Raw genomic sequence first — 14,463 nt, 5'->3', positions numbered from 1 at the left:
GGATGTTTCTGCGGCCTTCAGACCATGAATTGTTTGAAATATAGGAATGTTAGGGTGGCATGGTGACACAGTGGTTAGCACTACTGCCTCACGGTGCCGAGGACCCGGTTCGATCACGACCCACTGCCCGTGTGGAGTTTGCACATACTCCCCGTGTTTGTGTGGGTCTCACCCTCACAACCCAAAGATGTGCGGTGTAGGTGGATGGTGTTCTGGGCCAAAGTTTAGAGAACCCCAAAGTGTATCATGGCTTTCACCTGATCCACACCTTTTAATAGATTGTGGTTATGGAGAGCACACGGGCCTATTTTACAGGTGTGGTGCAACAGAGAACTAAAGTACTTTTAAATTAAAAACAATGTTTATTTATGAAACCAGTTAACACTCTATAAACCCACAGTAAATATCTCAGCAACCATCAACTAAAATACTCCCCCCAAAGAATACAGTACTCTATAAGTAACCCTTAATCTTTCCTCACAACATCCATAAGACAAATACCCTCTTTAACACCGAGATTAGGTTTAAATTCTCTACTGACAGCAGTTATTACTGTTAAATCCTCAAATAAACCGGAAACAGTCTTTAGAATGCAGAGAGAGATCCTTACGCAGCTGCTTGCTTTGCCTGCAGCTATCCAGCTCTCAATACGAAACTAAAACTCAGACACACCAGCTTTTGTTCAAAGCGAAAGTAAAAGCAGACATCCCAGGTCCACCCACTCTCTGACACCATTGCAGCCATTTAACAAACACCCATTTCTTAAAGGTACACCCACTACAGCTATTTGATAAACACCCATTTCTTAAAGGTACATCCACTACAGCTATTTGATAAACACCCATTATTTAAAGGTACATCTACTACAGCTACATGATAAACATCCATTTCTTAAAGGTACTCTCACCTGACAATGGGCAACGCTAATTTTCTTTTAAAATATTTTTCCTCTCCTCCCTTCTCACATTTTCTCACAAATTTACACCCAACAATAAACAATAATCAGTGACAAATGTAATGACAATCCCCATATAATAACAACGATCCCATCCTACCACCAAACATTAGCCCGCATGTTAACATAAACAAATGACGAAAAAGAATCAGGAATCACCCACAGTCACCATTAACACATAGTCTCCCCTCCCACTCCCCCTCCCAGCCCCCCCCCCAATGTTTGATGGGATCCAGATCTCGAAAGCGCATAATCAATAATGCCCATGAATTGTAGAACCCCTCCATCCTTCCCCTCAGTTCAAATTTGACCTGTTCAAGCGTTAAGAATTCCAGCAGGCCCACCTGCCACGCCAGGGCACAGTGAGGAGAGGGTGATCTCCACCCTAACAGGATCAGCCTTCGGGCAATCAATGAGGCGAAGGCTACAACATCTGCTCCACGCCCGTTTCCAACCTTGGCTGGTCCAGCATCCCAAATATGGCCTCCCAAGGGCCCGGGTCCAGTTTCATGTGCACCACTTTAGAGAGTACCATAAAAACCTCTTTACAGTAATCCTCCAGCTATGGACAGGACCAAAATCTATGAATGTGATTTAAAACATCTCTATCAAATTTCTTCTTCGCAAAAATAACCCCAACTTCTCCGGTATATCAATTCAACTGTCATATTACCGCTGAAAGTACAGTAGTAAATCCCTCTCTGTAGCCTCCAGAACCATCCTGGTGCCCAGAAAAGCAGGGAAGTTCTCCACAGTTCCTTGGTTCAATCCTCCAGCAACCCCAGCAAAAAACGATTCTCCGGTCATTATTCCCGTACCAGCCTCCCCGGACAGGCGACGAGGGGCTTTTCACAGTAACTTCATTGAAGCCTACTCATGACAATAAGCGATTTTCATTTTTCAGTATTCCAGCTGGGGCCCATCTAATGTTTTATAAAGATTTGGCATAACTTTCCGAATTTTCTACTCCATGCCTTGTTGTCCTGTCCAGAATCCTGCATGCTTTATTAACCGGTCCTGCCACCTTCAAAGACTGGTGCACAACCCACACCACCACCCTCCCACTCAACTTCCAGGTCTCGCTCTCTCCCTCCCTCCTTGAACCCATTTTAAAATTGCACCCTTTAGCTTATATCGTCTCTCCTACTCCTACTTCCCGTACCAGCCTCCCCGGACAGGCGCCGGAATGTGGCGACTAGGGGCTTTTCACAGTAACTTCATTGAAGCCTACTCGTGACAATAAGCGATTTTCATTTCATTTCATTTTCATTTCATTTCATTTCTTACCAAAATATATCTTATCACACTTTTCGGCATTGAATTGAATTCGCTGTGTCCACACATGCCTAGCACATGGATTGATATACTTAAATTTTGTCTCAACTGCAAATTTCAAAACTGTGCAATGAAGCCCCAAATTCATTCATTAATGTTCATCAAAATCCAATAGGTGAACTTTGGAGAACCTTCCTCTCTCACTTCTCGTCACCAAGCCCAATATCAATAACTTTCTTCGCTTCCTCTTCTTTAATAACCACTCCTATGCCAAGTGCTTCCCCAAACTAGTCTCGTGCTCATTGCTGCACTCAACTTTCCTCTCTTGTTCCACACAACTTCCTTCCCCTGTGACCTCAAAACTAGGAATACTTTACCTCCCTCACAATTTCCTTTCTCCAACAAACTTCAGACTTTTAAAACTCAAGTCTTGGATGACTTAACCACCGCATCAATTGACCAAATGGTCTCTTGCAAGTTCTGGCCTTCCCTCTGCAATATTCTCCAGGCATAAAGGCCCTAAACTCTTGCCTCTTGTCCATCTCCGAATGCCATCTCGTCAGTGGTCATGCCTTCTGCTGTCTAGGTCCTAAATTCCTTCCTTAAACCTCTTTCCGACTGTTTCTCTCCTCCTTAAAGATACCCCTTCAAACCTCTTTCATCCACAGTTTTTAATGTCTTCTTCTTTGGCTCAGTGTCAACTTTTGCCTGTTTTGCACATAAGTTCCCCAGGATGTTGGACTACATTATTGTATGCACACACACATATCAGAACAGTATCTGTAATATTCCCTTCCACCAAGTCATTAATACCATCATCTACCAACACCACCTACCCCACCATTAATAATTTACTACCGATTGTCACATCAATTCTACAGCACAGAAACAGGTCATTCAGTTCGTAGAACATAGAAAAATACAGCACAGAACAAGCCCTTCGGCCCACGATGTTGTACCGAACCTTTGTCCTAGATTAATCATAGATTATCATAGAATTTACAGTGCAGGAGGCCACTCGGCCCATCGAGTCCACACCGGCTCTTGGAAAGAGCACTCTACCCAAGGTCAACACCTCCACCCTATCCCCATAACCCAGTAACCCCACCCAACACTAAGGGCAATTTTGGACACTAAGGGCAATTTATCATGGCCAATCCATCTAACCTGCACATTTTTGGACTGTGGGAGGAAACCGGAGCACACGGAGGAAACCCACGCACACACAGGGAGGATGTGCAGACTCCGCACAGAGTGACCCAAAACAGAATCGAACCTGGGACCCTGGAGCTGTGAAGCAATTATGCAATCCACAATGCTACTTTGCTGCCTTCAAGAACAAATTAATCCACACTCCATTATTCTACCGTAATCCATGTACCTATCTAATAGCCGCTTGAAGGTCCCTAATGTTTCCGACTCAACTACTTCCATCGGCAGTGCATTCCATGTTCAATTGGACTATGCTGGCATTTATATTCCACCTGAGCCTCCACCCATCATTTTTTGTTTAACCCTATCAGCATATCCTTTATTCTTTGCTCCGTCGTGTACTTATCCATGTTCTCCTTAAATGCATCTCTGCTATTAATATTGCAAATGTTCATTTGCCTTAGTAATCAGAGAATAGGATGACGCTTAATTAATTTCTAAATCATCACAATCCACTTCAGTTTGCACCCACTAGGCACAGAACTTCCAACAGCAAAACCGAGAAGTTATAAGAATAATAGCCACAATCTGGGTCGTGAAATCAGCAGCAACAGGTAAGAGAAGTTAACATCTACATACTGAAAAGGAATTTCTAAAAGATGTTTTATATGGTACATGTTGAATATCCTACAATTCAACTTCTAAACCTCATCCTCGATTATCCAATCCTCCCTCACCCCTCAACTTCTTCAATTTCCAACAGCCCTACATCCCAGCCTCTTTTTTATGCTATTCGAACTTTGATCTAAAGCACATTCCACTCTCTTCATCCCACATAATCCCTACAGTACAGAAGGAAGCTATTCGGCCCATTGAGTTTGTACCACCTTCCGAAAGAGCGCTCTACTTGGGCCCACTCCCCTGCCCTATCCCCATAACCACGCACATTAATCGTGGCCAATCCACCTGACCTACACATTTTTGGACTGTGGGAGGAAAGCGGAGCACTGCGGAAACCCATGCAGACACGAGGAGAAAATGAAATTCCACACAGACAGCGACCCAAGGCTGGAATCGAATCCGGGTCCCTAGCGTTGTGAGGCAGCAGTGCTAACCAGTGTGCCACCGCACCGTCCTATCAGCATTTCCATTCGATTTCCACAGCTTTCAGTTATCTTGTTTCCATACAATGGACTTCCTTCCCTAAATCCCTCCATCTCATCGCCATTTACCCCCACCTTGAATCCTCAGCAGTGCCTAATCTTCAACAACCACCTTTGGACACCATTACGAGACTCTTTCCTGTCTCTACCTTATTCTGATCCCAAGGCACATTAAAGGATGCTATTTCAATGCAGGTTGCAATGGAAACCATGGATTGCAATGTAACATTCCATAAAACATCGCTAAAGTATTGCAACCTTTATCAGAGACTAGTTCTGAAGTTGTAGAACCATGAGGCACTGTCAAGAATAAAACAGCAACAAGCAAACTACATGGTACTGCACAGAAGTGCTCAACAAGTTACAAACAAAAACAAAAGGAAGCCATGCTCATAGGGCCAAGAACAGCGACAGATAAATAAGGAGCCAAACTAGAAAGGCTCAGTATCATCCGTAGCAACTGCAATACAAGTATACAACACAAGACCCGGCAAGGGAACTAGCTTCAACTTCACCAGGAGGAATGGGCAACCTGGTAGAAATGCAAAGTTGCATCTAAATTAGGAATACTTCATAGGAGTCCATAAATACCCCCTAAAACAACCCATCAAAAAATACACAGTGGGTAGTGGATGGCTGTAAATGGGGAACAAATCCAATCTAGAGGTTTACAGCGGTAGTTTCTGTTTTATCATCTGGACATGGAGATTGAAGCAATGCTAAATATTGGTCATATACAACATGCATAGAGAACTTTAAGTTCTACAGGTCTCTCCACATTTAGCGGTTTGCACCATTTCAGATTTTAAAAGGCATCAGCAATGTGGTGCAGTACAGCACAAAGAGCAGCACTAAGCTTATGCTAAAAGATTCCATGTGATTCTCCTCCCTCCCTCGCTCCTCATCCTCCACTGCGAGTATGTCAAAGGAAAACTCAGTCCTCAGGAATTACATCGTCACACTTGTTAGCATAAATATTTATGAAACTGGTCCAAATGGAAACGTACCTGTTTGAGACAAAGCCTGCTGCCTTTTGAACGCTTCAATCTCCACCGTGTTGGCTGTGCCTGCCACTGGGGTACCTTGGTGAGTCTGCTACAGAAGGACAAGAAAGAAAAGCACATCAGAAATGGATGAACTGGTTACAGCACGGCGATACAACAGGATTTAACCCTTGTGATGCTATAATGATTCACAGACTTGCCGGTGCCACATTGACTTCCTTACCTGAAACTGTTGCTGCTGCTGTGTTGAAAATGCAGCAGAAACATTAGGGGGAAGCTGTGTTGCTATGGCAACTGGCGTCCCAGTCTGGCCATCCTTTCCTGTCACCACTTTTACCTTAAATAAAAACAATGCATTCATTCACAGGTTCGTTACTGAAACATCAAGCCCGAGTGAAAAAAAAAGTAATCTGGTGGTACAAGGACAGCCAGGAAACTTCTGTATGAAATCTTTTCCTTCCTAGGTTCGCTTCACAGGATGCATTGCGAACATTTTGCCGACTTCAATTTTAACCGATGGGTTTGCAGAACAAAGAAAATTATTTATTGTAAAGCCAATTTTTTTCTTTTGCTAAAATTGCATATTGTACTTTGAGCACCTTTGAAGGCAAAAATAAGGATGAAAGTACAAAAAAAGACCCCCGCTCCCCCCAAATAAATGGGAGCTGAGGAGGGTGATGATGGGAAATAGTTTAAGCTATTTTATTGATTTGAATGCAAATACACATACAATTTCTCTGAATGGTTACATTTTTCTGCATAAAACCTGAAACTAGAAGTGGGACCCTCCAGTCCCCCAGCCGCATGTTTTTCGGCAGCACGCCATTCGATGGCAGCGGGATCCTCTCTTCCTGCCGCTGGTTAATGGGATTTCCCACTGAAGCCACCCCGCGCCACTGGGAAACTTGCTGCCAGAGAGAAAGAGAAACCCAACGACCGGACAATTACGGCCGAGACGTGCTAATCGCGGAATATTTCACATCGGTTGCCACAGCACAATATCAGCTTCTGAAATAGAACGAAGCCAACAAAGTCCCATTCCAACGCTCCAAAAGCCCAAAACTGAGAAGCCAGCAAAGTCTCAAAACTATTAACAATGCAGCTTCAGGTATACCAGGTCACTGGCAGCATCCAGTTTTAAACCTGCAGTCCATGTGCTCTATTTTAGGGCTGCAGTACTCCCTACAACACAATCCACAGATTCTAAATCTGCAATAGTTAGAGACAGTCTTTATAAATAATAATAATATTTATTAGTGTCACTGTCTGTGTGGAGTCTGCACGTTCTCCCCGTGTGTGCCTGGGTTCGCACCGGGTGCTCCAGTTTCCTCCCACAAGTCCCGAAAGACGTGCTTGTTAGGTGAATTAGACATTCTGAATTCTCCCTCTGTGTACCCGAACAGGCGCCGGAATGTGGTGACTAGGGGTTTGCCACAGTAACTTTATTGCAGTGTTGATGTAAGCCTACTTGTGACAATAAAGATTATTTTAAAAAAGTAAGCTTACATTATCACTGCAATGAAGTTACTGTTTTATTAACAGTAATGCTTTTTTCTTTCATTTTATTTTATTTGGCTTCTGTATTGGATGAATTGAAAAAAATTGCTAATATTCTAATCAGACTTAGCAAAACAGAGCAATTTTATTTAAAAGTACCAAGTTAAGTGTGATAAATCACCAAACTAGCTCTTCAGAAGGTGAAAATTAACCACATGACTCAATTTTAGGGAAAATGCTGGATAATCTCAGCAAGTCTGGCAGCATCTGTAGGGAGAGAAAAGAGCCAACTTTTCGAGTCCGATGACTCTTTGTCAAAGCTGTGGACTGCCATTAACATCTTTCCCCTTGGTATCTGTGGCCATTAGCACCCGGTTTCCCTAGGTTTCTCACTCCACAGTATAAATATTTCCTACTTTCTCTGTCTGTTAGCTTTGACATGCCCGGGGGTGTGTGTGTGTGTGTGTGTGTGTGTGTGTGTGTGTGTCATAGAGCCTAGGGTGTCCTTATATGCCAATGACTTGCTGTTATACGTGTCGGAACCGAGTGTGTCGATAGGGGGAATATTGTAGCTGCTTCGAGTGTTTGGGTCTTTCTCGGGGTACAAGCTGAATCTAGACAAGAGTGAGTATTTTGTGGTATCTCGGCCGGGTGTCGGGGCAGGGGTGGGGGGGCTGCCATTCCGTAGGGCAGGGACTCACTTTAGGTATCTGGGGGGTGCAGATTGCCCGGGAGTGGGGGGGGGCTCCGCAGGTACAACATTTCTAGTTTGGTGGGGAGAGTGAAAGCGGATCTGGCAAGGTGGGATGGTCTCCCTGTCACTGGCAGGTCTGGTACAGGCGGTTAAAATGAACGTGTTGCCACGATTTCTGTTTTTTCAATGCCTGTTGATTTTCCTGCCAAAGGCTTTTTTCAGAGAGATTGAGGTAAGGACTACGTTGTTCATATGGGGAGGGAAAGTGGCCAGAGTTAGAAAGGTGCTACTACAGAGGGGAAGGCAGGCGGGGGGTTTGGGTCTTCCGAACCTGCTGTATTACCACTGGGCAGCGAATGTGGAGAAGGTGCGGAGCTAGGTAAGAGGGGTTGATTCCCAGTGGGTCAGAATGGAGGAGAGTTCGGGCAGCACGGTGGCCTAGTGGTTAGCACAACCGCCTCACGGCGCTGAGGTCCCAGGTTCGATCCCGGCTCTGGGTCACTGTCCGTGTGGAGTTTGCACATTCTCCCCGTGTCTGCGTGGGTTTCGCCCACACAACCCAAAAAAATGTGCAGAGTAGGTGGATTGGCCACGCTAAATTGCCCCTTAATTGGAAAAAATAATTGGCTAATCTAAAATTTTTTTTAAAAAAAAAGAATGGAGGAGAGTTTGTGCAGGGGGTCAAGACTGAAAGCACTAGCAACAGCGCCGCTCCCGATAGCCCCGGGGGAAGTACTGACAATTCAATCCATTTATAGTGTTGATCATTGTTTCTGCCCTTGTTCATTTCAATTAAAATGGGATTGAATTTGACACAAGGCCAATTTGTAAAATTTAAAGATACACAAAAACAAATACTAAACGGAAAACAGTTTTCTTTTTAAGTTTTGAGATACAAAAAAGGAATCAGATTAGTTTGAGGGTAAAGCAACACCTTCTCTTATGTAACACTGAACGCAAGTGTAATATCTATCAAAATTAAATGCTCCATACCAGGGTTTCACAGCACAGAATCACATCACAGTGATGATGTTTATGCTTCAAACCAGCCTACTCCCACTCTATTCACATCTCACACTATCAACATATTCTATTATTTTCTTCCTTATCTACTCATCCAATTTTCTCTCACGTACATCTAAGCATTTTATTTCAAACACGGCAGCATTTTCCACGTCTGAGTACATGTCAATAGTTTCAATAACACGGATTGGATGATTAATCTAATTAAAAACCTTGAACCTGCGCACAATTCCGGTCAATATTGTCCATCAGAAATTTATATAGGAAACAACCTATGTAAACATGACGTGTTGTAATTACAACCTCTCACATGGGGTAATGTTGCAAGGCCTCTGCTTGGCATGCCTCCCTCAGTCAATACCATTGTGGAGTTCTCCAAACAACTTGCCACGTTAATATCTTTTTGCTTCTGATATTAAATTCCGATAGAAAATTATGGATCTCAACTTCCGGTGGCGGACATTTGGACCTTTTTCCCCCGGTTTTTTCCGGATTCTATAGGATAAATCGGTGAAGAGTGAGACAGTGAGGAGAAATTCCCCTCCAGTGTATGGAGAATTGGACCAGACGTGGCCGTGTGAGATGACAAAGTCCGACAAGGAAGACGCGAGTAGAGCTGGTACTGCGGGAAAGCATGGCGGAGAGTAAGGGCCGCGGGGAGACGGCACAGTGGTCGACGGAGCAGCTGGTGAAGCTTTTTGAAGATTGCTTTGCGAAACTCAAGAAGTACACGCTGAACCCAATCAAGGCTTCGATTGATCAAATGGTGCAGAATCAGGAGACCCACAGACGAGCGATCCAACAGGTGGAGAAAAAAAGTGTTTGAGCACGAGGAGTACATAACCGTGCTGGAGACCAAGGTGGAGTTGATGAATGACCACCAAAAAAGAATGCAGGAGAAGCTGGAGGACCTGGAGAACTGGTCCAGGAGGCAGAATCTGAGAACTGTCGGGACTCCCTGAAGGCAGTGAGGGTTCGGATGCGGGGGCCTATGTGACGAACATGCTGGAGAGGTTGATGGGGGCTGAGGCGCTCCTTCAGCCCCTGGAAGTGGATAGAGCGCACAGACCCTCGCAAAGAAGCCCCGAGCGAACGAGCAGCCGAGGGCGATGGTGGTACGTTTACACGATTCCTGGACAAGGAACACGCTCTGCGGTGGACCAAGAAAGAACGGAGCGGCAAGTCGGAGAATTGTGAGCTGCGCATTCATCAGGATCTGGGCGCAGATTTGGCCAAGAGGCGAGCTGGGTTTACTTGGGCAATAAAGGCCCTCTTTAAGAAGGGGGTGAAGTTCAAGAAGTTGTACCCAGCCCGTCTCTGGGTCACACATGAGGAATGGGACTTCTACTTTGAAACACCAGACGATGTATGGACTTTTATCCAAGAAAAAAGACTGGAGGTGAACTAAAAGACACTGAAGCCTTGAAGGAGTACTGCAGTGGTGATTTGTTGTGTTGGGTTGTATAAGTAGTGTTATGTGCAACAAGAGGCTGTTATGATGGCTAAAGTTAACTTTGTCTTACAGGGAGCTGGTTGGGGCGGGGGGTTGTTTCTGGGGCTGTTTTTTCTTCTTCTTCTGTGGTTGTTTTGTTTTTGCACGGTTTTTTCTGATGTTTGTTTACTGGGGATTGTGATGCTTTGAAAATGTTTATCTAAGTGGGGGGAGAGGAGAGAGAACAATGGGGAGACACACTGCTTGGTGCCAAGGGCGGGTGCTATCAAGTCAGCTTGGGTCAGCTGACTCACGGAACCTCAGTGGGGGGTGAGCAGGTGTTAAGCTGGAGTTTGATATGGGGGGTTGGGTTTCTAGTGCTGTTGTTTGGGGGGGGGGGGGGGGGGCTGCTTTGCTGACAGGGGAGAAACTGTTACCAGGGGACAAATGATGGGATGGGCCAATGCCCGCGAGGGACTGAAGGTGGACGTGGCAATGTTACAAGAGACAAACCAAAAGGTTATAGACCAGACGAGATTGAGAAAGGGATGGGTTAGCCAAGTATTCCACTCAGGGCTGGACTCAAAGACCAGGAGGGTAGCGATCTTGATCAACAAACAAGTGGCATTCGAGGCAGGGAGAATCTTGTCAGACAAGAGGGGTAGGTACATAATGGTGAGTGGGAAGCTGGAGGGGGTGCGGGTGGTATTCATGAACATATATGCTCTGAATTGGGATGATGTGGAATTTATGAGGGGGGTGTTAGATAAGATCCCAGACTTAGAGTCACATAACTTGATTATGGGAGGAGATTTTAACAGTCATTGATCCGCAATTGGACCGCTCAAAATCCAGGAAAGAGAGGGTGCCAGCCGCGGCAAAGGAATTGAAGGGGTTTATGGAACAGAGTAGACCCATGGAGGTTTGCACAGCCACGGGTGAAGGAGCTTTCTTTTTTCCCTGATGTCCACAAGGTATACTCTTGCATCAACTTTTTTGTTCTGAGCAGGGCACTAATACCAGAGGTGGTGGATACTGAGTACTTGGCAATTGCAATGTCGGTTCATGCCCCACATTGGGTGGATCTACGGGTTAGTGTGGAGAGAGGGCAACGCCTGCTGTGGAGGCTGGATGTGGGGTTGTTCGCGGATGAAGTGATCTGTGGGCGGGTTAACAAGTCCATCCAGAACTACCTGGAAGCAAATGATACGGGGGAGGTCTCTGCAGCAACGGTTTGGGAAGCCTTGAAGGCAGTGGTCAGAGGGGAATTAATCTCAATACAGGCTCACAGGGAAAAGGCGGAACGGGCTGAGAGGGATAGATTAGTTGACGAGGTACTCCAGGTGGACAGGAGATACTTGGAGGCCCCGGTCGCGGGGCTACTGAGGGAGCGGTGGAGGCTACAGGCGGAGTTTGGGCTGTTGACTACAGGGAAAGCGGTGGAACAGTTGAGGAAGGCAAGGGGGGCGATTTATGAATATGGGGAAAAGGCAAGCAGAATGTTAGCGCACCAGCTCAGGAAAAGGGAGGCAGTCAGGGAGATAGGGAGAGTAAAGAGTAGAGGTAGGAGTACTGTCCTGGACCCAGTGGAGGTGAATAAGGTGTTTAAGGACTTTTACAGTAAATTATATGAGTCGGAACCCCCGGTAGGGATGGAGGGGATGAGGCAGTTTTTGGATCAGTTGAGGTTTCCGAGGGTAGATGAGGATCTGGTGGAGGGGCTGAGAGCCCCAATTGAGATTGAGGAAATAATCGAGGGGCTGGAGGGCATGCAGTCGGGCAAGGCCCCAGGGCCGGACGGCTACCCGGTGGAATTCTATTAAGGTGTTTTCAGAGATATTGAGCCCGCTGCTGACGAGGACATTTAACGAAGCATGAGAGAAGGGAGTCCTCCCCCCCAACAATGTTGCAGGCCTCGATTTCACTGATCCTGAAACGGGAGAAGGATCCAGAGCAACACGGGTCATACAGGCCAATTTCTCTGCTGAATGTGGATGCCAAACTGCTGGCTAAGATACTGGCCACAAGGATAGAGGATTGCGTCCCGGGGTGATGGGGAAGACCAGACAGGATTTGTAAAGGGCAGGCAACTCAAGGCCAATGTTCGAAGGCTTTTAAATGTTATTGTGATGCCCTCGGAAGGAAGGGAGGTGGAGGTAGCGATGGATGCAGAGAAGGCTTTTGATGGGGTGGAGTGGGATTACCTGTGGGAGGCGCTGGGAAGGTTTGAGTTTGGTGAGGGCTTAATTGACTGGGTGCGGTTGCTCTATCCACCAGTGGCGAGTGTGCGTACGAACCGGCTGAGGTCGGGGTATTTTAAACTACACCGAGGGACAAGGCAAGGGTCCCCACTCTCCCCGCTACTGTTTCCTCTGGCCACAGAGCCATTAGCCATGGTGTTGAGAGCCTCTAGGAACTGGAAAGCGCTGGTTCAGGGGGGCTTCGGGTCTCGCTTTACGCAGATGACCTGCTCTTGTATATTTCAGGCCCGTCAGAGGGAATGGGGGAAGTTATGTGAATCCTGGCGGAATTTGCCAATATTCCGGGGTATGAATTGAGCATGGGAGAACAGCGAGATGTTCGCGATCCAGGCAAAAGGGCAAAAGAGACTGGGAGAGCTGCCGCTTAGAATGGTAGGAAAGAGCTATCGATATCTGGGAATCTAGGTGGCCCAGGAGTGGGAGGCACTGCACAAGTTAAACCTATCCCGGCTTGTAGAACAAATGAAAGTGGACTTTTAAGAGATGGGACATGCTCCCTCGATGACTGGCGGGGAGGGTACACACCGTGAAAATGACGGTCCTCCCCAGATTTCTGTTTGTCTTTCAGTGCCTCCCCATCTTCATTCTAAGGGCCTTTTTCAAGCGGGTGAATACGGTTATTTTGGGCTTTGTGTGGGCGAGTAAAACCTGCGAGTGAAGAAAGTGTTGCTGGAGCTCAGTCGGGGGGGGGGGGGGGGGTTTTTGGCGCTGCCGAACTAGTACTGGGCGGGGGGGGGGGGGGGGGGGGGGGGGGGGGGGGGGGGTTGGCGCTGCCGAACTAGTACTGGGCGGCTAATATAGCCTTGATTAGGAAGTGGGGGAGGGGTCGGTGTGGGAGCAGATGGAGGCGGTGTCATGTAAAGACACAAGTTTGGGAGCACTGATAACGGCATCTCGTCCGTTCTCGCCAGCCCGATACTCCACGCATCCGGTGGTGGTGGCGGCCCTGAGAATCTGGGGGCAATGGAAGAGGTATAAGAGAGAGTGGAGGGAGCATCGGTTTGGACCCCGATTTATAATAATCATCGGTTTGTACCGGGTCGGCTGGATGGTAGGTTCCGGAGATGGCAAAGGGCAGGAATTAGAAGGATGAGGGATCTATTTATAGATGGGAGCTTTCCCAGCTTGAAAGCCTTGGATGATAAATTTGAATTGCCAGCAGGGAATGGGTTTAGGTATTTGCAGGTGTGAGAGTTCCTGAGAAAACAGGTTCTGGCCTTTCCGCTGCTGCCACCATGGGGGATACAGGATAGAGCAGTCTCCAGTACCTGGGTGGGAGAGAGGAAGGTATCGGATATTTACCAGGAGCTTTCGGAGGCGGAGGAAACTCCGGTGTAGGAGCTTAAGAGCAAGTGGGAAGACGAGCTCGGAGGAGAGATCGAGGCGGGTCTTTGGGCGGATGCCCTAAGCAGGGTTAATACCTCCTCATCATGTGCCAGGCTTAGCCTAATACAATTTAAGGTAGTCCACCGGGCATACAGGATAGTGGCTAGGATGAGCAAGTTCTTTGGGGTAGAGGACAGGTGTGCGAGGTGCACAGGAAGCCCAGCAAATCATGTCCACATGTTTTGGGCATGCCCGAAGTTTAGAGGGTTTTGGCAGGGTTTTGCTGAGGCAATGTCCATGGTACTAAAAACACGGGTGGTGCCAAGTCCGGAGGTAGCGATCTTTGGAGTGTCGGAAGAGCCGGGAGTTCAGGGGGCGAAAGAGGCTGACGTCTTGGCCTTTGCCTCCCTGGTAACACGGAGACGGATCTTATTAAGGGTGGAGGGACGCGAAGCCCCCGAGTGTCGAGACCTGGGTTAGTGACATGGTTGGGTTTCTCAGTCTCGAGAAAATAAAGTTTGCCTTAAGAGGGTCAATGGTTGGGATCACCCGGAGGTGGCAGCTGTTCGTCGACTTTCTCGGGGAAAATTAAAATGTCAGCAGATGCAGTATTCCAAAGGGGGGGGGGGGGGATTGTTTTGTGGTTGGGGTGTGTGAAGATTCGGATGGGGTGTTCAATGT

The 14,463-nt window shown here is 46.9% G+C and overlaps 1 protein-coding gene across 12 annotated transcripts in view; it reads right to left on the bottom strand.

The window, feature by feature from the left end:
* Positions 1–14,463, bottom strand: part of ep400 (E1A binding protein p400) — a 197,429-nt gene that overhangs the window by 158,768 nt on the left and 24,198 nt on the right. For 9 of the 12 annotated variants that reach the window (XM_038803932.1, XM_038804131.1, XM_038804405.1 and 6 more), the window contains exons 3-4: positions 5,773–5,886; positions 5,553–5,640 (exon numbers count right to left, since the gene is read on the bottom strand). In XM_038803932.1, the coding sequence (XP_038659860.1) occupies positions 5,553–5,640; positions 5,773–5,886 (202 nt within the window). The remainder of the gene's footprint in view (positions 1–5,552; positions 5,641–5,772; positions 5,887–14,463) is intronic. The other 3 variants (XM_038804223.1, XM_038804494.1, XM_038804748.1) reach the window with 1 other exon arrangement.

Source organism: Scyliorhinus canicula, chromosome 1 (assembly GCF_902713615.1).
Source record: "Scyliorhinus canicula chromosome 1, sScyCan1.1, whole genome shotgun sequence".
Classification (NCBI taxonomy): domain Eukaryota; kingdom Metazoa; phylum Chordata; class Chondrichthyes; order Carcharhiniformes; family Scyliorhinidae; genus Scyliorhinus; species Scyliorhinus canicula.
Note: the sequence above shows the minus strand (reverse complement) of the source record. Positions and strands in the feature narration are given on the sequence as shown.